The 25,746-nt window shown below is 62.6% G+C and overlaps 1 protein-coding gene across 6 annotated transcripts in view; it reads right to left on the bottom strand.

The window, feature by feature from the left end:
- Positions 1-118: 118 nt before the first annotated feature.
- ATP11A (ATPase phospholipid transporting 11A) overlaps positions 119-25,746 on the bottom strand; it is a 109,371-nt gene continuing 83,743 nt past the window's right edge. Inside the window, exons 18-31 of one of the 6 annotated variants that reach the window (XR_006814872.1) lie at positions 23,364-23,545; positions 21,057-21,308; positions 20,015-20,186; positions 18,835-18,937; positions 18,519-18,664; positions 17,999-18,058; positions 17,065-17,192; positions 15,355-15,490; positions 10,482-10,547; positions 9,704-9,807; positions 8,375-8,540; positions 6,781-6,867; positions 4,704-4,794; positions 3,830-3,870 (exon numbers count right to left, since the gene is read on the bottom strand). Coding sequence is in view for 5 of the 6 variants with exons in the window: in XM_045977936.1 (XP_045833892.1) it covers positions 3,655-3,870; positions 8,375-8,540; positions 9,704-9,807; positions 10,482-10,547; positions 15,355-15,490; positions 17,065-17,192; positions 17,999-18,058; positions 18,519-18,664; positions 18,835-18,937; positions 20,015-20,186; positions 21,057-21,308; positions 23,364-23,545 (1,731 nt within the window). In the remaining variant the exon portion in view is untranslated. Of the gene's footprint in view, positions 3,871-4,703; positions 4,795-6,780; positions 6,868-8,374; positions 8,541-9,703; positions 9,808-10,481; positions 10,548-15,354; positions 15,491-17,064; positions 17,193-17,998; positions 18,059-18,518; positions 18,665-18,834; positions 18,938-20,014; positions 20,187-21,056; positions 21,309-23,363; positions 23,546-25,746 lie in introns of those variants that run through there. The other 5 variants (XM_045977939.1, XM_045977937.1, XM_045977938.1 and 2 more) reach the window with 5 other exon arrangements.

The following is a 25,746-nucleotide window of genomic DNA, read 5'->3' as shown; positions in this document are numbered from 1 at the left end:
GAAAAATGCAATACAATTAAGTCACACTTTATCTACAGAAATAACAGTGAAAATCAGTAGCACACAAAATAAACTTTGCAGAAGTGTAAGATTTGGTTTAATCACGATTTAATTTTTCAGAGCGGGTTAATGAATCATTATCAATCAAACTGACTACCTACTATGTTCAATAATTTAAAAATCAATTCCAGTATTTGTGGCGATGACGACTGCGGATCCCACTCATGTTAAACACACGTGGAAGATTCTCTCCTATGACAGCACATGACGAACGGACATTGTAAATGGTGATGCGGACACACATCATAGGTTTAGGTCAGAGACAATAATATCCGCATATTAAAATTCTGTATATTTTGAGAAGGTAAAAAATAAAGCTATATAAACTGATCTTTAGATTTTTTTCTGCAAAAGTAGAATCACGCTCTGACAATACTTCTGACGCATCTTCGTTAAAGCTTTGTTTATAGACGATATTCAGAATGATTCTCTTTCCCATTCACCCCCTCTAACTTACAAAAACGCATTTGCCAGCTGACATTTTTCCTGTTTCTACTGGAAGCGTCCAAAAGAAACATAGACATGGAGACGTGACGCGGGCTGTACATAAATGATGTGACCTTCGAAGGAAAGGAGGGCCGTGTCGGGTCACTCCAGCCAGTGCGACACAGCGAACTCAGTGGTTTTAACGAGAAGGGCCGGAAAGCCCCCTCCAGGCCGTGCTGCGCGCCTGGCTGGTGTGCCACGACGGAGACCAACCAGAACAGCACGGAGGAGACGTTCGTGTACTTAAAGCTGCAAAATCTTATCAGGCCAAGCGACAGTTCTGCAGCCCGTCTCTGCAAGAAGCTGGGCGCACGGCACCGCGAGGGCCTTGTCTAATCTCTGCTCACCCCCGAGTCCGATGCACAGGAGCGGTCCCGGCTGGCTTTGCACCGAGCTGCCGAGAGGAGGACGCCTTTTCCGCCGGCTGCCTGTGGCAGAGGGCCGGCTGGGGCTCCTGGAGGCTCGAGGGGTCCAGACGCTGCCCTCTGCTGCCTGTCCCGAGGGCAGAGCCACGCGGGGTGACCAGCCAGGGGGCCGACCCGGGGAGGCGGGCCGGCAGCGTGTCTATCCCGTCTCCACGCCCTGCCAGGGTGCGAGGCTCGAAGTCCAGGGAGCTCTGTGTTCCCAGAGCTCCCGGCAGGGTCCCCTCAGGAAGGGGGCAGGAGGGCCAGGGCCCAGGGAGCGTGGATGTGTGCGTGCTGTGTGGCCCCGAGTGGACACAGAGCTGAAGGCAAGAGACGGGGACGTGGTCGGGACCACCTGTGCGTTAGTGTGACCCGCTCTGAGGGGCGTGGTGTGTGGCCTCGGAACCAGACGTTGGGGCCGGCGTGGGAGCTCACGGTGGGGACCCGTCCACGGGTGCCGTCCTGAACAAGGTCTTCGGAACGAAGAGGACCGCTTGGCGCTGACAGGACTGGTTTTCGGGTCAGTTTAAGGCAAGTGAACAGGAACTGGCGTCGGCAAGAGGTCGCATGGGCTCCCACGCACACACTTGCCCCGGGGCTTGCCGCCCTCCCTCCGGCGCCGTGTCCACCGTGCGGGGCGGGCACAGAAGACTCCCCAACGATCTCAGAGAAGACATTCAGCTCACGCAAGGGGTTAGTGACTTTCCCAATGAGACGTGTGTTATCAGAGGCAAACGGTGACTGTCTCGGTATGGGCGGAAAGAGAACACCAAACCATCCCCCGAGAAGCTTCTATTTTAAGGCCGAAGGATGCAAACCAAACACAAAACAAAAAGCAGATGAAAATCATGACCAACAGTGAAGAATCAGGAAGCAAAGTATTGTGCTCTAGACAGCCTCAGTCCGTCACCACCGCTGGGGACACAGCGACTTTGCACTCTGTGGACACGGACACACCCCAAACTCCCACCAGAATTTAAATGCAAAGTGGCCAAAAGTTCATCAACTTAAAAATTAGAAGCTTTAAAAACATACTTTAAAAATTAGATGTGGCATGTTAACAAAGAAATGAATAAAGAGATAGAAACAGCTATGAAAATAGTCTTGTGCAAAGGCAATTTTAAGATTTCTAAAAAAATACATTACAAAGAATTTGTTAACCAAACAGACAGAGAATCTGTCCCCCACAGGTATGACATTTATACCCACATCGGGTTCTTAAAAAGAGCTGTAAAAACGCACACACCATTGTTCGCAGGGTCCGGCGTGGACGCCGGCTGGGACGTCCCCACACACGGGCGGCGGCGTGCGTGATGGCGGGACGACGGGATGACGAGACGGCGGGACGGAGACCCTGGAGCACTCCCCGTCCGTTCTCCTGGTCTTTGGTTTGCTGTTTCTACTTCCCCTGAACTTACCCCAACTACTCCGTGCACGCAGTCCGCTCGTCCCCCAGTCCAAACGAGTATTTTATAGACGAGACGTCGTACAATCAAGCAGTGACATCGGGACTTCCCGCAGCGCCTGGCATGCAGCTGACCCCGCGTCCACTCACCAGCGTCCCCGGGGCCACAGCCTGGCGCCTGGCAGCAGGCAGGGGCCCACTGAGCTTTGCGCGGAGCTTCTCCGGAGAGCCCGTTCCCACATCCACACTGTGAAGCTCAGACTGAAATGTCTTCTTTGCGGACCATTAAGGCTACGTCGAGGAGGTTAATTCTAGAAACAAATGGCGGTACGGAGAAGGGACGCGGGTGGTCTACGCAGCGGCCTCCTCCAGGTCCGCCCGCCCCGGAGATGCCCCGGCCGGCAGATAGCAGCGCGGCGGATCCAGCACATCACACAGGGGCCTGGGGCCCAGTCTCGGCCGTGGGCAGTGGTCCCGGGCGGCAATCCCGCTTTTCGGGACGTGGCGGCCGCTCACCGTCAGACCTGGGTGGGCCTGAGACAGACTTCGGAAGATGGACGCGGCCCCTGGAGGCCCCTCTCGATGAAGACACCAAAGGGCTCTGCCCCGGGACCCCACCAGTGTCCCCTGGGACCGGTGACAGAGCCGTCTGGATGCGAGCACGCAGGGAGGCCCTAAGGGGCGGCGTGCACGACTGTCCCATGCCCGGCACTGGGGGTCGAGAGGACCGCATCACCTGCTCCTCACACACGACACTGTTTCTCAGGAGCAGCCGGGACGGGAAACGGATTCACACGGGATGCTAGGCTCCCTCGGGGGACAAACTCCGTGTTGGACGCGACCCTGAAAAGCAGCTTCGCTCGGAGGCGGGTTCGGACAGAAGCAGGACGCGGTCTAGGACTCCGACAGGCCGTAGGAGCACGGTGACGCCACGGTCTGGTCTGGCCGGTTCCAGAAGCACGAGGGCTGGAGGACTCCGGACAAGGAGGCGCGGGGCAAGACCGGCCCGTCCCGTGGCGAGGACCAGCCCCTGCGCTTGGGACGGTCGGTGTGGCCGCCCCCCTCCGGCCCACAGCCCGCCTTCACGCGGGGGTCCTCCTGGGACAGCCTGTGGGGCTGGAGGCCCTGGCCGGGATGCAGAGGGCCACGCACTCTCCTCCACACCAAACCAGATGCCCGAGGGGAGCTGCAGGGACCGCCAGCCCCCAGGAGGCGACGCCGGCCAGCCGCGCACCCCAGCCCAGTCCTGTTGTCCTCATCCCTCCTTCGGGGGCGGGGAGAAGAACACACGTGTGGCTCTCAGAGCCTCGGACCGGTGGCCTGTCCGCCAGCGGTCCCCCCGTGGGGTGCGGGGCCAGGAGGGCAGTGGCGATGCAGCAGACCGGCGAGAGGAGGCCACGTCAGCGTCCCCCGTCCTGTGTGCGGGCCCGGCCACACGGCCCAGGGGCTGGGGCTCTGCGGGGAGGCCAGGAGGGTGAGCTCGGGGAGGCGGTCCTGGCCACGCGCGCGTGTGCTCTGTCGGAGAACGGAGAGGACAGCGTCAGTCCCGGACCCTCGGCAAGAACCCCGCCAGCCTGTGCTGACGCTGCCCGTGGGGCCTCCCGTCCAGACACGGGGCGGGCACGTGTGTCCACGTGGCTGAGGACACAGAGCCAGCGTGGTGCCCGCGCTCCAGCCACCAACGGCTCCCCTGCCGGCTCCGGACGGAGTGCGTCCCCGTGCGAAGTGCCCGCCAGGGGCCCGGGGTGGGGCTGGGTGTCCGTCGGCTCCTCGCACGGACACTCCGTCTGCCGGGCTGTCACTGCCGAGGAGGCCGCAGCCTCACTAAATGCGCCGGGCGGCGGGACTGGGGGAGCTGGCGGGAGAAATGGGTCTGAAAGGGAGGCGTGTCCGTCCCAGCGGAGACACCGGGCGCGTGGAGGCTGTGGCAGCGTTTCCGGCCTGGCCGGGGCAGACAGGGCTCCGCGTGCCGCTGCCGGCCACACACCTGCGCGGCACGTCTGCCCGGGCCAACGCGCCCGCCAACCGGGCCACCTTCCGCCGTTCTGTCACAACACAGGCTTTCCCGACAGACCATCGGGGGAAGCTCCGTCCACAGCCACGGCCGAGGGACGGGCTTCGTCCTGGGAACTGAGCCCGAGCACAGCGCGTGTGTGCGCACGGCCCTCTGCCGCCAGACACGCTCAGGCAGTCACTTACCCGGGACGGACACACGTGTGCGTAAAAACTTTTTTCCCACCGCGACCCTGTTACCAGAACTAGCGCGGCTCGACAAAACTCTGGAGGAAACGGGCAGTGCGGGGACACGGCACGCCGGGAGGCCCGCCAGGCGCGGCGGGCACGGTTACCTATCCTCGGCTACCGGCGCCTCGGCAGCAGGTCCTTCAGAAGCGGCCGTTCCGTGCCCGCAGCCACCGACGCTCTGAGGTTCGTGCTCTGCTGCAAGGCGAGGAGAAACACTGAGAGGCGCCTGCGGTCCGGGCCGCCACCCTGCCGCGCGGGCCGACTGGGGGCCCGGGGCTGGGCAGGGCCGTGGGCGGGCGAAGGGCCCGCGGGAGTGGCCGCGAGGGCACCACCGGGAAGGGGCGGGTCTTCCCGAAAGCCTTAGCCCTGCAGCCACTGCCAGACGGTCGGGGGCACGGAAAGGAGCACAGGCCGGGGACTCGCCAACCTGCAGCTTCCCAAGTGCTCGCCTGGAACGGGAGGGACCGCACCTGCCATCGCTCTGTCCCTGTCCTTGGCCCCGACCCAAAGGCTATACTCTTACAGGGCCCAGGGGTCCCAGGGCCGCAGCCCAACACCAGCTTCTTGGCAGACCCTGCCGGGACCTCGGGAAGCAGCAGGAGGGGATTTCAAGAGGGGAAGGAGCATGAGGGGTGAGATGCAGAAAGTCTTCCGGTGAGAAGGATGGACGGACGGAGGAAGGGGACACGCCCTTGCAGGGACAGAACCGTACCCGGTAATGCATCAAGACGTGTGTACACATACGTACACACGGGTCACACGTGCATACGTGAGACCTGCTGCCTGAGACGTTTCCTTGTGACAGAACAGGCGCAAGGAAACAAGTGTCTGACGCGGGGACTGGCCCGGAGTCTGTTCCTCCGAAGTTTTGCCGGCTGCGGGGGGTTCCCAGAAGCACACGCACACCTGTGTGCGTGCCAGGGGCTCTGAGGAGGTGCGGGTGTGGGCTGCCTCGGGGGCCGTGGACCCCGCAGGGCGCCCAGCACCCACCGTCCCCGAGCAGCCAGAGGCGTGCTTCTAAGAGCAAGTTGTAGCAAACCTCATCTCTGAATGCAGAGATTTTTAGCCCAGAGTTGGCCAGATTTAATCAATTTCTTAAGCTCGTTCGTGTGACTTATACGTCCCTAAAAACTTCATATATGTCCCCTAATAAGAATTTCATCCTAAATGTTTTCAAGTGTGTACCCAGCGAGTGAAACTATGTCGTTTCCTCTAGCAAATTCTGACTCACCAGAGTAGGAAAATTTTGATTGCTGGTAATTACCAGAAGTTAAAAATGCACCATCCTCTTAGTTAAAAAAGAGTGTCGACGCTGTTTGGAGGATGAAGCGTCATTAAAAGGAAACATAGCCTCTTCTTTAGAACCCACAGAAGCTCTTCTATGAACCCAGTGGTGCTGGGAAACAGCTTCCCATCCCTGAAGCTGAGGCCTCGCGAAGTGTGTCGTTCAGATGCGCGGACTCTCAGCCGACACGTGGACAGGAGCCCCCCGGACAGCTGTGCCCGAGATCGTGGCTCTTCACGAGCAGCTCGTGGCCCCGGGCACCGGCCCCGCACGTGCCGAGAGATACGCCAGCACGGCCACTTACAGCAGCGCAGAGGCTTTCTGTAAAAACCATCAGATTTTTTAAAAAGTGAAAAGGGAATGTGTAAAAACCCTTGATCCAAACACATCCCTCCTGGCTTTGTCTACCATGAGCTCAGCGGGAGCCTTGTCTTTCCTGCAGTGTCTCGTGGGGCCTGTGCAACACTCTGTTGTGGGGGCCTCCGTTTCCCTGTCTGTGCAATGGGTCCGCACAGCTGCGTGGGTGAGGAGGTCTTGCCGCCATCCGTCATTGGCTGCGGAGAAGGGGCAATGCTGCGTGGACTCTGCCCACGTGGGCTGGAGCCGCCACACCCACGCCGCTGTGGGCTGGGGCCACGGGTGCCCACCAGCCAGTGCGATGCAGGGCAGACCTGTGCCCTGGCAGCTGGGACCCGGGACCTCCCACGGACCCAGAGAGAAGCACGGGCCTCGCGTACTCCTCGCATCTCAGATGTGGGTCGTCCCAGGAGCTCCGGACGTGCGCTCTCCCTGAGCCCACTCGAGCCCGGGCTGGGAGCCGGACAGCTCGGCGAGGAGCCAGCCCTCCGCTTCCTGCGACCGCAACCCCACCATGCCAAACGACAGAAAAGCATCACCTTGTTCCGTTAGAAACTCAGACTGCTGGAGGTCTGAGAGAGCATAAAGATGGTGGACTGCTCGACAGAAAGGCACGGGCTCTTAGTCTGCAGTCCCAGAGGGGTCGCGGGGCCACGCACGTCGCGAGACAGGTGGGAGTGGTTATTTAGGAAAGAGGTTGGAGACAAAGGGAAGGAGGAAGGGAAAAGAGAAACAGGTTAAGGCAGTTGAGCCCGGTTCGTGGCAGGAACCCCCCTCGCGCATCCCCACCATCGCGCTCAGCAAACTGGGGCCTCCCTGGACGCTGCCCCCCGGGGCCACGCAGGCCTCTCGTCCCTGCGGTCTTTCTCCTCCTGCCCCGACACCTCCTCTCATGTTCGCTTGTTCAAGAGCTGGGAGCGAAGGTGTTCCCGCACACTCACACGCCGTCGGTGCCGAATACAGACACGCAGCACCGAGGAGGGAGGTGCGGGGAACCAGGGCCGCCGCGCCCAGCACGCTCAGTCGGCACAGACTTCTGGGAAAGCTCCCCACCCCCCGGATCCCATTCGACCTCTGGGACGGGTGGAGGGGGGCACACGTGGTGCCCGGACCTCGCTCCCTGCAAGGCCAGCAGCAGCCTGGCCGTTTCCCACCGGAGGCCGGCCATCAGCACCGGACGGGGGGGCCCGGGCCATGGCAGCCGCCCGGAAGGCCTTGCCTCAGGCTCTCAAGGGCACGGAGAGTCCTCCCAACTGCGCGTCCACCCGTGCTCTGCAGGGAGAGCCCTGCTCTGCCGCCTGCACCCTCGACAGGACCCTCTCCTCGCCTTACAGAGGCCCTGCACCTCCACAGGCAGGACACGAGGGTGAGGGGATGGGGGACGTGCCCTCCGAGATCTCAGAGGTGAGGGGAGCGTCCTCCCTGAGACCGCAGCCGTGAGGAAATAGGAGATGTGCCCTCCCTGACACCGCAGGGGCGAGGGGATAGGGCGGTGTGTCCTCCCTGAGACCGCAGAGTTGAGAGGACAGGGGACGCGCCCTCCCTGAGATCGCAGGGGCGAGGGCAGGGGGGACGTGCCCTCCCTGAGAGCTCGGAGTGACGGCCGCTGGGGTCCTCCAGCCGGGGTGGGCTGCACGCGTCACTCTGCTGAGTGCAGAGTCCAGGCTGGGGCCTGAGTCTGGGATCGTGCACGCCAGACCTTCCCACCACGAACCCTAGCGCCCCTAAAGCTAACGCACGTTCACCTCCAAAGCAAGGGTTCAACCTACAAGCTTCTTTTCCAAAAGGACTCTCCTTCTGCAGGGGCTCGGTCCTCCTCTCCTGCCCTCTCCTTATTTCCGGGACCAGCTTCTGGGGGCGGAGCGCTGGTCACCTTGAACCTCCCCTCCCTGCGTCCACCTCTCACCCTCCACAGGACCCCCTGGACTGACCACGTTTCCCAGCACAAGCCTCTCCTGCTGTCCCTCAAGCTCCCGCTCTGGCTGGGTGCCGCCTCCTCCCCGAAGCCCCGCCCACAGCCCCGCCCCACCGTCTACAGCCCCGCCCTCGGCCCACAGCCCCGCCCCTCGGCCCACAGCCCCGCCCCACCACCTACAGCCCCGCCCTCGGCCCGCGGCCCCGCCCCGCCCGCACCTGGATTCTCTCCGTGGCGCTGGGCCACAGCCGCCGGCACAGCACCTTCTTGAGGACGTCGGGCAGCAGGCTGACGGTGATGAGCAGGATGATGACCAGCCAGGCAGGGCCGCTGGACAACATCTGGATGAACACATAGTACATCCTCTGGTAACTGAGGAAGGGCCTAGAGAGACAGACGGGCGGGCTGGAGGTTATCCGGGGGCACCGCTCTCCCTGCCCGGGAGGAACCCGCCGGCGGCCCTGGCCTTCGCTTCCGGCCCTGACCCTCTCGGGGGTGGGCACCTCGCTCACGGGCAACGGGCTGCAGGACTGCCCTGTCCGGCCGGGCAGGAGGAACGGGGCGGGAGGAAGGGCTTCCTCGAGGTCCTCCCAAAGACAGAGGCTGTCCCTGGAGCTTGCGAACGCGCGGAGACAGGCACGGTTCCGGCCGGCAGCACTCGCCAGCTGCCCGGGGCTTGCCCTCTGTGAGAACGGCGCACGTGGCCCCTTCAGACACATCTGCGATTCCAGAAAGCATCTACACGGGCTCCACGACCAACGGGGAACCTGGCTAGTTCCATCGTGCCTACGCCCAAGGCCGGCAGGGGGGCAGGCGGGCGCCTGGGACAAGACGTGGCTGGTGGCCGGACGGGAGCTGGGGCAGGCGGGCTGGAAGCCGCCAGAAGGCCCTGGAGCTCGGCACCTGCGGGTCCCAACGAACCTGCAGCGTTCGGCTCTGGCCACTAGGGGCCAGCGATGCTGGGGGGGGGGAGCACCGAGGGGGGCCCTCTGCGGGGGAGGGGACGCTGCTTCCCGCCAGCGCACCCGGGGCAAGGCACACCCAGGCCACGGCGCTCAGCGCCTCCCTGTCCCAGCCTTGCTCAGGAAACGCTCTGTCTCCGCAGAGGTGCGGGTGCCCTGACGGGGGCAGGGACAAAGGCTGAGGCGACCCCTTGAGGCAGGACGGCCCTGCCTGGGTGGGGGCTCGCGGGCAGCACATGGAGGGCAACGAGCACAGGGTTCTGAAGGACACATAAGAGCTCACGGGCAGGCTAGTGGGAAAGGACGGCCCGGGCAGAAGGACCGGCATGAGCTAAGGTGTGGCGGGAACACCCCAGAGCAGGCACCACGGGCAGCTGCTTCTCACCCTCATCAGAGGCCATGGGTCCCGCACCGCGGTTTCACCATCCCATGTTCCACCTGGCAGCCACGGGGAACTTCCTGCCCAGGCCGCGGCGTAAATGACTTCTCTTGAGGGGTCTCGTCTGACCTGTGATCTGGAGCAGGCCCCCATGGCCGCCCCGGCTCAGCTGATCACGGGCCACGCGGCGTGGCTCCCCCACGTACCAGATGATCCCTCCCCAGAGCAGGGAGAAGACGACGTAGAACAGCAGGGACCCCCAGATGACGAAGTGGTTGATCCAAGTCCAGTAGTGTGTGTCCAGCGCCAGCTGAAAGACACACACCAGCCGTGAGACGGGCCCTTAAGGGGCCGGAAGGAGCTGCGGCCGCGCAGACCGCAGACCCGCTGGCGGAAGAGATGGAGGAACACGCACCACCCCAACCCCCAGCACCACCCCGAACCCCAGCAGCCCAAGTGCCGACGTAAACCTGCTGAGGAAGACAGAATCGGAGGCCCCCAGAGGAGAGACAGAAGGCGGTGCCCTGGCGCCCTGGGGAGCCCGCCCCAGACCGGACCGGCCGCCCCGTCCTTGGTGCTCCCAGGGAGCGCGTCCTGGACCGGCCGGCTGCCCTGTCCGCTGCATTCCCACTGCGGAGACGTGGGGGCGACCGTCTGAGGACCTGCAGCGTGGCCCTGAATACAGCATCGGGCTTGCCCCTCAAAAGAGCTGAGTTTCCCATAATATGTTTATTTTAAGGTAGATTTTGACTGTATTGGGATGGGGCTGCTTGTCATTTAAAGGAATTCTAACCTGACTCATTCCTTCCTTTACCTAAGTCCACATACTGGGTCGCCCAGGGCCCGGCGTGCTGCGTCTCCCCTTGACTTCATAAATGACTGAATGTGACCACGGAGGGTGGCCCAGGACACAGGGAGCTCGAGCCCGGGCACAGTGACAAGGAACGGGGCTGCTGAATACGGAAGGGGACGGCAAGCACTCACCTTCAGTGTGACTGTAAACACCATCACGGTGAACACCAGCGTCCCAAAGGTCCAATTTCCAAAGATCTGTGGGGGAGCCGTGCACAGAGTCAGCAGCCAGCACACATCGCCCCGCTCCACACTCGAGAATGTTAGAGAACGCGCCTCTGCTCCGGCGGGCCAGCGCTCCAGACCCCAAAGACACAGGGACGGGGAGTAGCCGGCTATCGACACCCGGGACACCCCAGACCCCCAGGGACCCCGCACCACCCTCGGGGGCCAGGCCAGCGGTCCAGGCATGGGTTCAGAGTGACTCCTGCGCCAACCCCTCGATGTTGGCTCCCTTGACCCTCCCCAAACACCAGTCCTAATGCGGCAGATGGAGAGGAGAAAATCCCCGGGAGCCCGAACGCCAGTGGGCACGGTGCCGGCCGTGTCTCTCCCATGTCATGTGTCGTGGGGAAGAGACACGATGCGGCTCCCAGGCCCCGCGCCTCCCGCCCACTCGAGAACAGACTCGGGAGCGCTGGCTGCCTGCTCCAAGCTCAGCTCAGACCCCTGCCCTCTCTGGAAGGAAGCCACCGGCAGGAGCACGACCGTGTCCCAGGCAGAGACCCCGAGGATGGCTCTCCCCTGGATGTGCCCAGGGCGAGGGGAATGGAGGCGGACAAGACAGCTGCACAGAGGCCCCGGCAGCCAGGGCGACGGCCAGACCACAGACGCGCCACAGCCCCGAGGAAGGCCCCCCGCCCCCTCCCCCTGCACGGTGCCGCGAAGCCGCATGTGGTGGAAACACAGGATCGAATCACGAAAACAAGACGTTTCTCAACTACAGACACAGACACAGAAAACAAAATACCGACTTTCTCTCAGGGGAAATCAGTCTGCAGGAGACTCTACTCTCCTCGGGATTTCTCCAGAATCCCCTAAGCGCCGACCCCCTTCTGGTTCCTGCGAACCGTGCCTCTCAGAAAATGGTCCTCGTACTTTTTGAAAGCAAACGGCTCTATTTCACTGAGCACGAAGCGGCTGGAACACAAATGGCTTTCCGTGAGCCTGTTTTCCACAGAGCAGACGCAGGCGGGCATGGAGGCGAGGAGGATTCCAGAACTCGTGTGAGGACAGAGGCCCCCACAGCCCTCACCAGCATCTGGACCTCATCCCCGTCCACCGGCGTGATCACAGGGGGCTTCCCTCGCTCGGACCCACACGTGCGGTGACGCTGCCTCCAGGGGACCCCTGCCAAGGCCCAGGGCGGTTCTGGCTGCCACACTGGGGCGGGGGTCTGCCGCCTGCACAGGGTGGCCCCAGGGACCCGAACTCCCCAGCCCCAGAGGCCACAGTGCCCAGGCAAGAAATGCGGACCAGAAAGTGCGAACTCGTCAGTGTTTCACTTTGGGGGCAGGACAAACTTCAGAGTCCAAACCCAGGAGCAGCGTGGCCGCAGCCCACAAAGACACCTGGCGCAGGGTGTCGGAAACCGCGCCGTCTGGCCTCCCCCGGCAGCCGACGCTCGCAGACAGGACAGGGTGAGCCTACAGCCAGGCCGGCGCGGCCCTGAGTCCGCAGGGCCGTCAGCGGGACCTGAGGAAGGCCGGCCCCCCCCCCCCCCCCGCATCCCGACGCCGTGGCGCCTATGGGCACCACCCTCGCTTGGCAGGGCGCCCGGCAGGGTTTTGGAAGGGTCGGGTGACAGCAGGGGGCAGGCGCACGTGGACGGGCGGCGTCTCGCCAGCAGCACCGCGAACCGGCTGGGTGGCGGAGCCGGAAAGGACGGCAGACCGGGGTGACCACACAGGGCTGCCAGTGTCTCGTGCGGAGCGCACGGGTCTCAGCTGTCATTGCTACAGGCGCGGCGACAGCACACGGCTGTGCCGGTCCAGAAACGTGAGCTTCGGTTACGAGCTCTGGCGGCTCCCGACGCCCTGGGACAGCCGGTCGGGGCGCAGCTCTGGGAACACCCACTCAAGTCCTCGGGCATTTGTCACTGAAGTTGTCACTATTTCTCTGGGTTTGGGGGTGGGAGATTAAAGCGTGCCCAGAAGGTTTGTTTTAGGAATGACATCGGTCCCTGGCTGCCGGCCGCCGACCTCCTAACCCTCCCCTCGGCGCGGGCCATCAGGGACACCAGCCTCGTGGACGCCTGTGGAGCCTGCGAGCCCCCAGCTCTCCCTCGCTCGCCTCTGGCCCCCCGCCTCACGGGAGCATCTTGCAGGAAAGCGTCCCACTCCTACAATCCCTCACACCCAGACTGGCTTCATTTCCCGTAAAAAATCCTCTGCAGCAAGCACAAGCAATTCCTCAAATCACGGTCCCAGGAACCCGCCGTCTGTCCTCAATGTGGGCTGACCTCCGGTACCATGACTGCAGCGGAGCCCCAGCGCCCAGCACGAGCCCATCCCCTCCTGCCTCCGCGAGCTCGGGTGTGCGTCCGCGGAAAGAACCGCTTTGGCTCCTGGCGTCTATGCAGAAAACACTCCTTAAGTGAATTTCTTTTCAAGAAGTTACCGTGACTGTCCCTCACACCACACGTGACCTATGCACGCACGTTCTGACAGAACGGGGCAGCTCTCCAGACAGGGGTCCTGCCCGACCGGGCACCGGCGGGACCTCCGGACCACACCACCGCAAGCTGCCCCCGAGCGGGAAGGGTGGGTGTCCAGGGCAGGGTGGACAGTCCAGTCCGCCAACTCCTGCTGCCCACACCTGGCACCCCAAGGGCATCGTGGGTCTCTGGAGACTGGCCCTTGAAGCACCTGGGTTTTGGGGTCTGTCCGAATTGCTGCAGGATCACGCTACAACGCCGTCTTAGTCTTATGGGTGATCGAACCGTCTTGCCGACGAAGCAAACGAGACAGGCTCCATCTGGAGACGCGGAGGCACCGGGGGGAGGGGTGGCTAGGGCTCCAACACTGGACGTTTAGCCCTGCTCTGCGAGCAGGGGCCTTGAGCCAGCCAGCCTCGTGCGGCTCCCGCCCTCCCAGGGGTACGGGAGGGAAATGAGTACCACTCGTGACCCGGGCGCCGTGGCTACCATCCGTCTCGTTCTGACAAGCCTGGCCCTGGGGCTCCCCTCCTCTCCGGAGCACGACAGACCTGCGGGAGACTTCGCCTCCCAAAGGCTGTGGGCGGAACCTCAGCTCAGCGCCCCGCTTGGTTCACGGCACCACCAGGTTTCCGAGCAGCTTCTCACGTGACAAGATGTGCGTCCCGTCCGGACAGGCAGGCGAGTAGGGCTGAGGCCCTGGGAGCTGACAGCCGGCACACAGCAGGGCGGCTGCGGGGCTGCTCTCCAGTGCCCTGGACGGGGTCTGGCTGGGGGCACGTTGGGGCTCCAGGGACTGGAGCACAAGGAGAAGGCACTGCCCGGGCCTCACGAGAGACCACGTGCCGCGCATGCCAGCCGGCACAGCCGCGTCCAGGGTACACAGGCCATACACGTCTTTCTGCGCGTCCACTCGCCGCTGAAACTGGGCAGGACCGGGCATCTCCCCAGGCACTATCGAGTCTGGGGCAATGAAGGGGCAGCACGGGGAGTAACAGCACGGGTGCCACACAAAACCCCGGTCCGCACGCTCCTGCGTGGACGTCACGTCATCCGAACTCCAGCTGCCCAAGCCATGGGCAAGCCACACTGCGGTCACTGACCCGTGGCCTCCCTGTCCCCTCGCGCAGAGACCTGCGCCAGGAGACTCTCGCAGCGTTAACAGGCCAAGTCCGTCCTGATGTCCTGGCTCTGGGGACCCAGAATCCTCGTGCTTCCTCAGACACAGACAACAGCCCCCCTCAGGGCCTGGCCACGGGAAGGTGTGCGGAGACCCCGCAGGAGGACAGTTTGGGGCCAGCTGCCCTGGGAACTGTCCAAGCAAATGCAGACAGAGGACGTTCCCAGAAACATCAGGCTTCAGAGAAGTGAAACGAGGTCTTTAAAGCATTTCCGATATCAGTTTAGCCAACGCTGACTCACACGGCAACGAAGGAGAACAGCCCGTTCGTAACTCAGGGCAAGAACAGGTCACCACGCACCAGGAGGAGCGACTCACGTCCCACGGCCACCGAACTCGGGCGGCGCTCCAGAGGGGACGGCCCTGGAGCACACCTGCGCGTCCCCTGGAGAGTCCCGGAGGCCTGGGTCAGCTGCGCTCAGCGTGGCGTCCCCATCAAGCCTCCCGAGCCTGCCGGCGCCACGCACGGAAACTCAGACGTATGTGGCACAGACCGCCACCGCCTGGCAGGCGGGCCCCACACAAAACTCCAGAAACAGCAGGACAAACAACCGAATGCAGACACACTCGTCTAAGGCAGCGCCGGCCCCGCCTAGGAGCCGGCAGCTGCTAGCAGGCTTCTACCGACAGAGCACACAGAAGAGGGCACAGGTGAAAATATTTCGAGAAATATTTTATTTTTAAGGCACTCCAAGACAGAGAGACAAACCCACAGTTTTCTTACCAGGTGTGTGTTGGTGGTCACTATCTGAGAGTGGGGAGGGACGCCCGTGGCAAAAAGACAAAAGCGAGACAGGAGTGAAACACCCCCCGCGGTGACGCGAACGAGCAGGCAGCCGCCTGCCCACAGCAGACTCTAGACCTACTCACCGCAAGCGGCAGGTACTTAAAGTAAATGCGTGTGAACAAAAGCTACGTGTTAAATAGGAATTAATTCCTGCAGGAAAAGAGCCACGCCTGAGCCACGGAACGGAACAACGGAACCGTGGTGGCACAGAGACCCACGGGCCTGGGGCTCCCCGGGGCGCGTCCAGCAGGTGCAGAGGCGCCGTGGCCTCAAGGCGCTTTGCTGGACGGAGGCCCCGCACCAGGCCCCACGGACCACCCCGACCCGCGCCCGTACGGGACCCCCCCGCGGCCCGGCACGCACCGTGCGGGTCGGCACGCACCTGTCCGTTGCTGGTCACTGTTGTGTTCTCGAACATGAAGTAGGCACCGAAGAAGAACACCAGCGCGTCGAACACGCCCAGGAGCGTCCAGTAGATGAACTCGCGCCAGCGGAGCAGGGCGTTCTTGGCGATATCTCTGCACGGGGGACAGGGAGGCCACGGGTCAGTGACCGCAGACTCGCCTGGCCGGGCCGCCCCACTCTGAAGTGCCATCGGGCCAGGAAGGCCCCCTCAGTCACGGCACCGCCCCCCAGCCGCAGAGCCAGTCGGCCACGCCATGAAAGTGGGTCGTGGACAAACAGGCCCGGTCCACAGGATGGGTGGTCTGTCTGCCACGGGTCACCCTGCCCGGCCGGCCTAGCCCCGTCCCTGCCTGACCCCTCCACGGCCGCGCTGGTGCCGGGCACATGCTCCGGCCTCACAGACCTTCCGGGCGGATCCGCCGGGTTCCTCCTCACAGCTCCCAGGGCCAAATGTGTCCCCACGTCACCTTCTGCCTGCCCCTGGCTGCCCGCTGAACACCCCGTCCGCCCCCCAGCACCTCGCCCGGCTCCACAGAGTCCCGGGGGACAGCCGAGCGCCAGACTCCCGCACCAGAAGCGGAGTCAGCCCAGACACCACAGCCCGTGCCCAGCGGCGGCCTGGGACTCCCCACCCAGGACGACGTCCCCGTGGGATCAAATGCAAATGACATTCGGTTCTGTCCCTCCAGACGGACGCTCACGTGACAGACTCACATCTCTGCTCGTGCGCAGACCCAGCACACGAGGTCCACATGTGTTCCCGCGAGATACGGGCTGCGGGCCTCGGGCTCATGGCACATTCCTGGCAGAAGTCTTACACCCGTGAGGGCACGGGAGGCCAGTCGCACGGGTCCCTCTGGAGGCCGGCCTAACCCAGCGCCTCCCGCTGCCTCACACGCATCCCCTACTGCTGAACGGACACACGGTGAGCTCCACGCCTGCCGGCTCGTCGCCCACAGGGGTCACTGGGGCTCAGGGGTTTCCAGGTCCCGTGTCACGGAGGACACCCCGATGGGGGCCGTGGGGCTGGCAGGTGCTCTGCGCTGTGCAGACCTGGGACCCACCGTGCGCGCGAGCACGTGCCTGCGCACAGAGACGGAAACCAGTAAACCGGGCACCGGGGACGCCATTCCGTTGGGCGCGAAGCTCCAGGGATGCCAGAGACAGACTCAGAACCTGCGTGGCCTTCAAACCAGTCTGATGTGAAAAGTTAAATGTAAGAAGCCACAACACCAGTAACAGCCTGAATCTGCCAGCCAGCTTGGAGGAGATTCCGAAATGGCAGAAAAACACCTTTCCTGATTATTACAGATACTTCTTAGCCAAGAAGGGCACTCTGAGATCGGATCTGTCAACTTTCCCTTTTACCTCACCCAATGGAGCGCACTTGGTTTTTAAAGGATCATTTAGGCTCTAAATCCACTCGGGTCACCAGGGGGCAGAAACATGGATGCTGGGTCTTTCTGGAACTGCTGAAAAGCACGGTAAGACCCAGCTGGCTTGACAGGCACGTTTCAAAGGCAGCACAAATCCTCCCCTTGGTCTGAGGTAGGCTGCTTCCCCCAAAACCCTCTCCGGTGGCCGGGAGCCCGGCACCTCGGAGGGCTCTGGTCTGGCAGGACTGGCGTGCGGGGCCCGGGGCACGAGGAATGCTACAAGGCCCGAGGCCAGCCCGGCGCACCGGTACCTGTAGAGGGAGGGCTCCCTGCGGAGCGTGTCGATGCTGACGTGCTGCTCCATCAGGCTGTACAGGAGAATCGGGAGGGACGTAAAGCTGATGTTGTACAGGGTCAGGTAGGCGGTGTCGTACAACGTCTGCGGGAGAACAGAACCGGCCTGAGAACCGCGCTCCGCGGGTCACCACACGCTCTCACGCTTCGTTGAAACGTACACGTCTCCTCTGATTCGCAAAGACCCAGACCCACAGCGTCCCCATCCTGCGGCTACGGACACAGGGATGTCTGCCAGGCGTCCTGGTGCCCACCCACTGTTGGTTATGGCCACGGACGACGCTGGCGCCCCTGGGACCCGCCCTGCTTGGCCACTGCAGGCCGGCAGCACGGACAGCGGCTGAGAAGTCCGCCACCGTGACCGCCAAGCTTCGGGGCTCCCCGGCCCCGGCCCCTCGGGCAGAAGCAGGGACGTGACGGGAAGGGGCCACCACACTCCCAGGCAGCTCGGCACCCCTAAGCGTGTCAGACGCCGACGGCATCCGGGACGGGGACTCAGATGCCATCGATCCCCTCCTTCGGGGGCGGAAACCACCACAGCCTCGGGGATGGGTGAGCGGGTCACCTCGCTGTGGCCACACGGGCAAGTCCACGGCAGCCACTGCGCCTCCGCGTCTGCTCTTGACCCTGCCAGCGGACAGCTGCACGGGGGGCGAGGTGGACACCACAGCACCCCTGACCTACCGCCCCTGCGGCCGACCCGCCCCTGCGGCCCGCTCCCCCGTCGGCCGACCCGCCCCTGCGGCCTGCTCTCTTGCACGGCCGACCTGCCCCTGCGGCCCGTTCCCCTGTACGGCCCACCCGCCCCTGCGGCCCACTCCCCACTTCGCCACCCACAAGGACCGGGGGAAAAGGCCCAGGGCAGCGTCTGACCACAGACAGCTGGCTCACCTGCTGTGAGAACCCACAGAAGAACTGGTACAGAAACTGAGGGAAGATGAAGCAGACGTTCTGGAAGGGAAGCCACACGCCGGTTAGTCCGACAGGCCGGGGACCACGCCCCTGCGCCAGGCCTGAGACCCGTGGTGTCCGCAGGAAGTGACCCCCCAGCTCCTGTGCTCCCAGGAGGGCGTGAAGCCTGCTCTCGTCCTAACGGCGTGCGCCGCGGCAGCTCGTGAGGGGACAGCGTTCTGGGACACGGCAGGGCCTGAGCACGGCCAGGGAAGAGTCTGAGTGCGTGACGGACAAGGACAAGGACTCCTCGCCAGGACCCACGGAAGAACCTTCCCTCGACCACACGACAACCGCCAGGTTCCTGCCAGTTCCACGCCGAAGCTGTGTGGGCAGAGGTGTGCCGCCCTCCCCTCTCAGGGCCACGCGACACCCCCTCCCGCTGGCCCGTCCCTCCCGAGCGGTCCCCGTGGCTCCAGCGCGCGCTCAGGCGCCGGGGGCCGCGGCAGGGCCGCCGCACCTTGTAGAAGAAGTACTGCACGAGCTCGGACACCCGGACGTAATAGAAATGCCCGTGAACCAGCAGCATCTTCTTCAGGTGCTTGAACTTTGGGACCGCGTAGTCACTGTTGCGGGCGGCCTGACGACCCTCCTTCCCGATGACGCCTGCGGGGGAGCCCCGCTCTCAGCACCGCGCGAGGGGAAGCGGCAGGCGGCGAGACGAGACGCCGGCAGACACAGGCAACAGGAACGCCCGGGCCTGTCGCGCCTGACGCCCCACATCCCGCCGCTGGTCTCCCCTCCCTGCCGCGGGTTCCCGGACACGGGCCGCTCACCGATGCCCACGTGCGCCTCCAGGATCATGCTGACGTCGTTGGCGCCGTCGCCAATGGCTAAAGTAATGGGGTGCTCTTTGGAGAGTTTGATTAATTTAACGATCTGGAAAATAAGCAAATGGAGAATTTATGTCTTCTGTTTCCTGGTGACCCAGATCGCTACCTAGGCGGAACACAGATGCCAAGTCGGCTGAGGAGGGCAGGACACTGCGTGGCTCGGCGTGGACCTGCCATCTGTGTGCAGGCCCAGCCGCACGCTGCCAAGAGGCGAGCAGAGAAGGCGGGTCATGCGCGGTCACCGGACAGGGCTGGTGGGCAACGGCTGTCCGTCGCTGCTGAGGCAGACTCAGCAGACGGGGTCCACACAAGCCCCGGGACACGCGGGCAGCACGCTCAGCCAGGAGACCTGGTCCTGCAGGCCATCTGCTGGGGACATCTTTCTCCTAAATAGCTGCTTCTCATGTTATTTTAACGCTCAGAGCCGTCACGCGTGCAAATCTGATCTGGAAATGTGACACAGGGAATAATTTCAAGCGGCTGGTCCATTTCTTTGCAAACTTTCTCTCCATCTATGCGTCTAAGGGCCGTGGTTCAGAGAGAGGACCAAGATGAGAAGACATGAGCGAGCCTCCTGTCCTTTCACGCAGAGTCGAAAACACGAACGTGTGCAAACACTTCTGAACGCCAGAAACCCAAAGACTACGTAACACATGAAAATCCAACACGACGTCCTAGGCTTGCCCCTCTGGACAGGATGACCCAGGCTTCCAGGGAGCCCGCGGCAGGAGACGGGGTGGGGGGCAGGGGGGACGCGGCCACGCTCCGGGGCTCGGGAGTCTGGAGGCCGTAGGCGGAGACCAGCTTCCAAACTCCCTGGTAGAAAGTCACCCCGACTCTGTGTCTTAGCGCTCCCGCACGCTCAGGGACAGCGCTCACACGGGCACCGCCCTGCAGCGGTTCGCGCCGCCCCGTCGCCGCGCCGGCAGCAGGGGTGTGGGAGCACACCCGCACCCCGTCGCTCCCACGGAGCCTCAGAAATGGGACTCCCCTGTACGTGCGCCCCGGCCTCCCGCGGGCGGCGTCCCACCCGACTGGGCGTTTCTGCCCTTTGTGCCTTTAGTTCAGAAGGCGGAGCCTCGCCGGGCTTAGCACAAGGCGAGGGGCTGGGGGCTCGGCCGACCTGGGCCTTCTGCAGCGGCGCCATCCGGCAGCACAGCACGGCGCTGCAGCTGCGGCAGATCTCCAGGAAGGGCTCCCGGTAGTCGCCGCCGCCGCCCTCGCGGGGCTTCATGACCAGGGACAGCGCGGCTCCGTCGATGATCAGCCCGAAGTCCTGCAGGTCGGCTGAGAGCCTGTTGGGTCACACAAGGGGACACATCACTCGGCAGCCGAGGGCACACACCTCGGAGGCCCGTCACGTCCTCAACGACCACCGCGGACTGTTCCGATGGCACAGCCTCTAGAGCGCCCCGGCCCCGCGGTCCGACGCGGCCGAGAGGAAACACTCCGGCCCCTGCGCAGTGCAGACGCCGCGCTCCGGCCATGGCTCCTTCCGCGCACACCTTCGGCGGCGTCCGCCCCGTCGGCCGAGAGCGCGCACGTCTCTGCCGCGTTTCGAAGCTGCAGGCACATCCCCCACCCCCGGAGCAGCCCTGCGGGTCAGAAGGGACGAGAACTCGACGCTCACGTCCGATGACAGGGCAGCTGTTGCGTCACCACCGCAAACCTAACGCGCTCCCAGAATCTTAGCCTCGGACCTGGTAGCCGCAAGGGCAGCGCTGACCGCACGTGCGTGAGTTGCTCGAAGAAACAACTCTGGGGCACATCCCGCTTGGTCTCGCGTCAGAACAGCGCTCTCTGCCCAACAGCTGCCCCACGGAATCCACGACATAGCCCCGGCCTTAAAGCGGACGGGAATGACCCCCTCCCAGTACGTCCTCAGTCACTCAGGTCTGCGTCCTTGCACGGCATTTAAAAGTGAACACACTCAGACACACACTCGCACACTCACAGAAACACTCACAGACACACACAGACAAACACACAAACACACACACAGATATGCTCGCAGACACACACACACACGCGTGTAAATCTTCTGCAAAAACACCTCACGGTGGCCATGAGGACTAGCCCTGGCCGCGTCCCGCAGTTCGCCGGGACGACCCCCGGGGACGGACCCCCGGCTGCACCCCCCCGCGGCGGGCACGGGCCCTGCCTACCCCGAGAAGTTGTCCCTGGTGAGGCTCCCGCTGTGGCGTAGCACGGTCTTGCTCAGCTCGAACAGCACATCGTGCAGGCTCTGCTCCTCCAGCCGCTTGGTGGTGAGCTCCAGCAGCCGCGTGCCCCTCCGGAACAGCCTGCAGGCGTAGCAGGTGGCGGCCGCCGTCTCCATCTTGTCGCCGGTGAGGACCCACACCTTGATCCCGGCTTTCTGCAGGGCTTCGATGGTGTCGGCAGCCTTCTCCTGGAGCCTGAGCGAAGCAGGAGCGAGACCATGGGCCTGAGTGGGGCACCTCTGACTCCGGGAACCCAGGCCACGCGCTCCGTCCCCACAAGCTAGAGAGCACCATGCCATCGGCTCACGACGTGACCGCGGGGCCCCAGAACTGCCCGTACGCTCACGCGTCAACTCTACAGGAAACCGCGTCCCACTTCCAAGCAGAGGCAGGCATGCGACAGAGAAGTGACGCGTCCCTCTCACACAACCGACGCTTGGTGAGCATGCGGCACCCTGTCCTGCGGGGCCTCTCCACTTGCGGAGGATTTTGGGCAATGATGACAGGGACCGTCACCGGCAACAAAGGCCGTCTTAGCCCGGGGAAGACGGGGCCAGGAGAAGAGGTAGTCAGAGTACTCACTGCCTTTTCCCTTTGGCCTGAGCTGGTGCAACTCTGCCTCTTAGCAGGGGCCCCCAAATACGGTGAAACACCGAGACACCTGGCAGGTTCCACGATAGGCTCCCGCGCACCACAAGTTGGCCGTGTGCCAGAGGCCGTGGGAAGCCCTGCCCACGATGCCCCCCTCCACCAGAGCTCACGGGGTGAGCCCCCACCAGAGACCCTGTGCTGGGGTGGAAAACCCAGGGCTCACGGGGCAGGGGGCAGACTTGTGCGAGGGTGAGCGGGTCACACACCGGTCAGGCTGTCGCGCGGTGTGTGGACGTCTGCCTCATCTGGGACCTGCCCTTCTTTCCAGATTTTAGCGTCTGCACTTCTGACAGGCACGTGAAGTGATGCACCGTGTCGCTGCCCAGCAGCAGCGGGTTCCGACCCCACTGCGCTGACCCGACAAGACTCCGTAAAGCCTGGAGCTCACAGGACCTCCGCATTCCAGAGGCACGGGAACATCTGGACTTTCATCAGTTTGTTTGGAGAACGGAAACTGAGGACCAGAAGGTCCGTCTGCAGAGGTGTTTGTCAGGAGTTTTAGGGAAACGATTTGCTGCTAAATGTCATCACCGCAAGGCCACCGGCCCTCACCTGCCCCTGGGAACCTACTCTGTTTCCAAGGTCCCAACTCCCCATGGAGTAGATTGTCTCCCTCAACCTTCCTGAGGGTGTGCAGGCGTGACTCGCCCATCCAGACTCTCCGCTCCCGGCACCTCCCTCGAGGACGGTCCCAGTGTCCCCCAGGTACATCCCTCTCCCCCAGCACAACCCTCGGCACCGTCACATTCTAGAGCCTGTCGCGAGCACAAGCCACATGTCCTTCCTGGGTCAGTGCCTGGACCCCCATCCAGCCTGAGCGACAGGAGGGACTTACGTCGTCAAAGGGAAGTCGAGTGACCCCCACTGGAGACCGGGAGGCTGCAGGGCGCTCGTTAAAGACACCGGAAACTAGGCTTCTAGTGGGACTGAAACGTCAGGCCCATGTACACCTCAAAGACTTGGAACCTTCGTGGGAAATAAACTTTCAGTGAACGCCCTCAGGTTTCCACTTCGTTCCGTTAACCTGGGGCATTTTTTCTTTTCCTTTCCGTCCACACTCTTGGTCACAGGGGCCATGCCCGCGTCTCCGTGCACCAGGCCTGAACTCGCGTCCAGCTCCATCTTCGGAGCATGGGAAGGCCCTGAGGGGTCACGTCTCAGTTGTTAGTGGTGGTTTTTGCAATTTCCTACGTCACGGTTTTACATTCCTCCGACGAGAAATGACAGCTACACCAAGGACGCTCACCTCCAAAATGTCACGCTTGAACTTGGAAAGGGGGCCGGAGAGCTCAGGGACAGAACTGCTGCCTGAACTCTGCAGAATGATTTCAAGACGCCCGTCTCCCCGGACGACTGGCGGCTCAGTGCGAACGTGCCAACCACTCCGGTCCCTCTGGCACAGCGCGACTGCCAGGGACTTACTCACAGAAGGTAAGACACCGTCCAGGCACGGCCTCCCGGTGACGCCCCCTGAGGCCCATCTCGTCCCACTGCGGACACACGTCCCCGTGGAGGGGCCCGTCCCCTGGGCACCCCGCAGGCCTCGCGACCTCCGAGGGCCACCGCTTCTCTGAGGACGGGGCGTAGCGTGTACCTCACCTGTCCTCCACAGCCGTGGCCCCGAGCAGGATGAGGTCCTTCTCTATCTGCTCATAGGCCTCCGCTAACTTCTTCTCCCGGTCCTGGAGAGCTACCTTGGCGGCCTGCAGCAGGGCACAAATGCCGTCGTACTCTTCCAGAGCGAGCCTTTTGTAGGCCACACACAAGGTCCGAAGTCCCTCCTGCAGGAAACAGCACAGCGTCACCGTGAAGCCAAGCGTCCCTCTGCTGGAACCTGACCTCTGCAGGGCTTCCCCAATACTCTCTCTGATCAGAAGGGCTCACCACAGATCTGCGAGCCAGCGAGCCCTCAAAGGGGCTGGTTACTGTATCCGAAATATCTGAGTTATTTACACCCATGTTAAATACCGACAGCCTTACACACGACAGAATTTCACACGGGAAGCACGGGACTAACACGAGTCAGGGCGGGGAAAATGTAACACTTCGTTCTCTTACAGATGAAACACGAAGCTCCTTTTAGAGTAGTAATTCCAGATCTTATCGTCAACATTAAGGGATATTTCTAAGCAACGTTCTTTACGTGGAGTCTCTGATACAATGTGCTCTCCCTTAGCAACCACTGAAGGGACACTGCTCGGTCACGTGTCCAGCCTACTGGGTCCTCTAGGTGGAGAAGTAAGAATCTGAGAACAGTAGATTTACTGTGATCAGAACTCCGTGGCTGAGCAGGCCACCAGCCCATGAGACACCGCTGGGGCCCAAGGGCCACCCACGGAGCACTTTGATCCCATCAGCAAAAGCCTCCTTCCCATCAGGACGAAGCAAACCATCGCAACGGTCTGACAGATGCTCTAAGCACGACTTCCCTTCTGTCCTCCCCGTTGTTCCAGCCCTGACTCCACGGGTCCCGGGAGAACAGCCTGAGCCCTCCTGTACGAGCCGTCCATTTCCCATAAGTGCCAGAAAATCCTTCCCATTTCTCATGAGTCCTCAGGTCTCCAAATGCGGCCGAAGGACCCACTGACAGTGCGGCCAGTCCCTCCTGGTGTCCCTGAAGTTCTTCAAAGCGTCGGTGAGAATGGTGAGCAGAGCTTTCCGAAATAAAGAAAAGTTGGTTTCTAGGAGTAGACACGGGATTTCCGCTCGTGGAGCTGGGGAGCAGAAACCTCTCCTGATTCCTCCTGTGAAGTACTAGCCAGACCCGGCACGCTGTGTATAGAACATGCTGACGTACAAACAAAGCCAGACAGACACACCACCACAAGAGAAAGTTCAACAACAATGTCTTCCAGATACTGATGGAAAAGTCCTCAGCCAAGTACCAGCAAACGGAACCCAAGAATGTACGCGAAGGCTTATGCGCCACGACCCATGATTTCTCCCAGGCAGGCGAGGCTGATTCAGCAAGGGCGTCGGTCCGTGGCCCACGTGATGGGAGCAGAAGGGAGAGCCCCCGCGATCATCTCAGTTGATGCAGAAAAAGCATCTCACAAAATCTAACACCGTTTCATGATAACAAACCACTCCTTAAACTAGGAATAGAAGGGAATTTCCCCAATACCGCAGCGGCCTCAGTGAAAACCCCACACCGGCATCATACTGTGAAACGCTCTGCTCCCGAATCGGGAACAGGACCAGGAGGCTCACTTTGGCCACTCGTCTTCAGCCCAGCCTCGGAATTCCTAACCAGAGCAACTACACCAGAAGGAAAAGAAGGCAACGAGTCGTAGAGGGAGAGGTAATGTGACCGTGTTCAAAACTATGACGAAAACCCTAAAGATGCCAGAAAAACACTGCGACTGACAAATTCAGGAAATGGTTGAAATACAAAGTCAAGGGGCGCCTGGGTGGCTCAGTGGGTTAAGCCTCTGCCTTCAGCTCAGGTCATGGTCCCAGGGTCCTGGGATCGAGCCCCGCATCGGGCTCCCTGCTCAGCGGGGAGCCTGCTTCCTCCTCTCTCTGCTGCCTGCCTCTCTGCCTGCTTCTGATCTCTGTCTGTCAAATAAATAAGTAAGCGTCTGCAGAGGACTGGTGGGCACGTGAGGGGCTCCCCAGGCCGGGGACAAACCATCAGGAGGGAGGGGGACGGTGCCGTCCCCGGAGCCAGGCGGGAGACCCCACAGTTCGCAGGGGCTTTGTCTCTGGACAGGGAGGAACTCGGTCCACCCGAGCGATGCCGGGACCCACGTCACAGGTCAGAAGCCGCTGTCTGGACAGAACTGCTCCGGGAACCAAGCCGTGGCTGACGCGAACATGGGGCAGCCCCCAGGCGGGCATCCTCGGGCCAGTCCGTGGAGGCCAGCAGGATGTAAGGGGGCAGGGAGCGTTACCCACGGCGAGGACATGACCCCAGCTGAGGCAGACGCAGCCCAGCAGCAAGGGCAGAGCTGGCGGAGAAACCGTCCGATGCCGCCGCCTG

Source organism: Meles meles, chromosome 14 (assembly GCF_922984935.1).
Source record: "Meles meles chromosome 14, mMelMel3.1 paternal haplotype, whole genome shotgun sequence".
Lineage (NCBI taxonomy): Eukaryota > Metazoa > Chordata > Mammalia > Carnivora > Mustelidae > Meles > Meles meles.
This window is presented reverse-complemented; position numbering and strand designations above follow the sequence as displayed.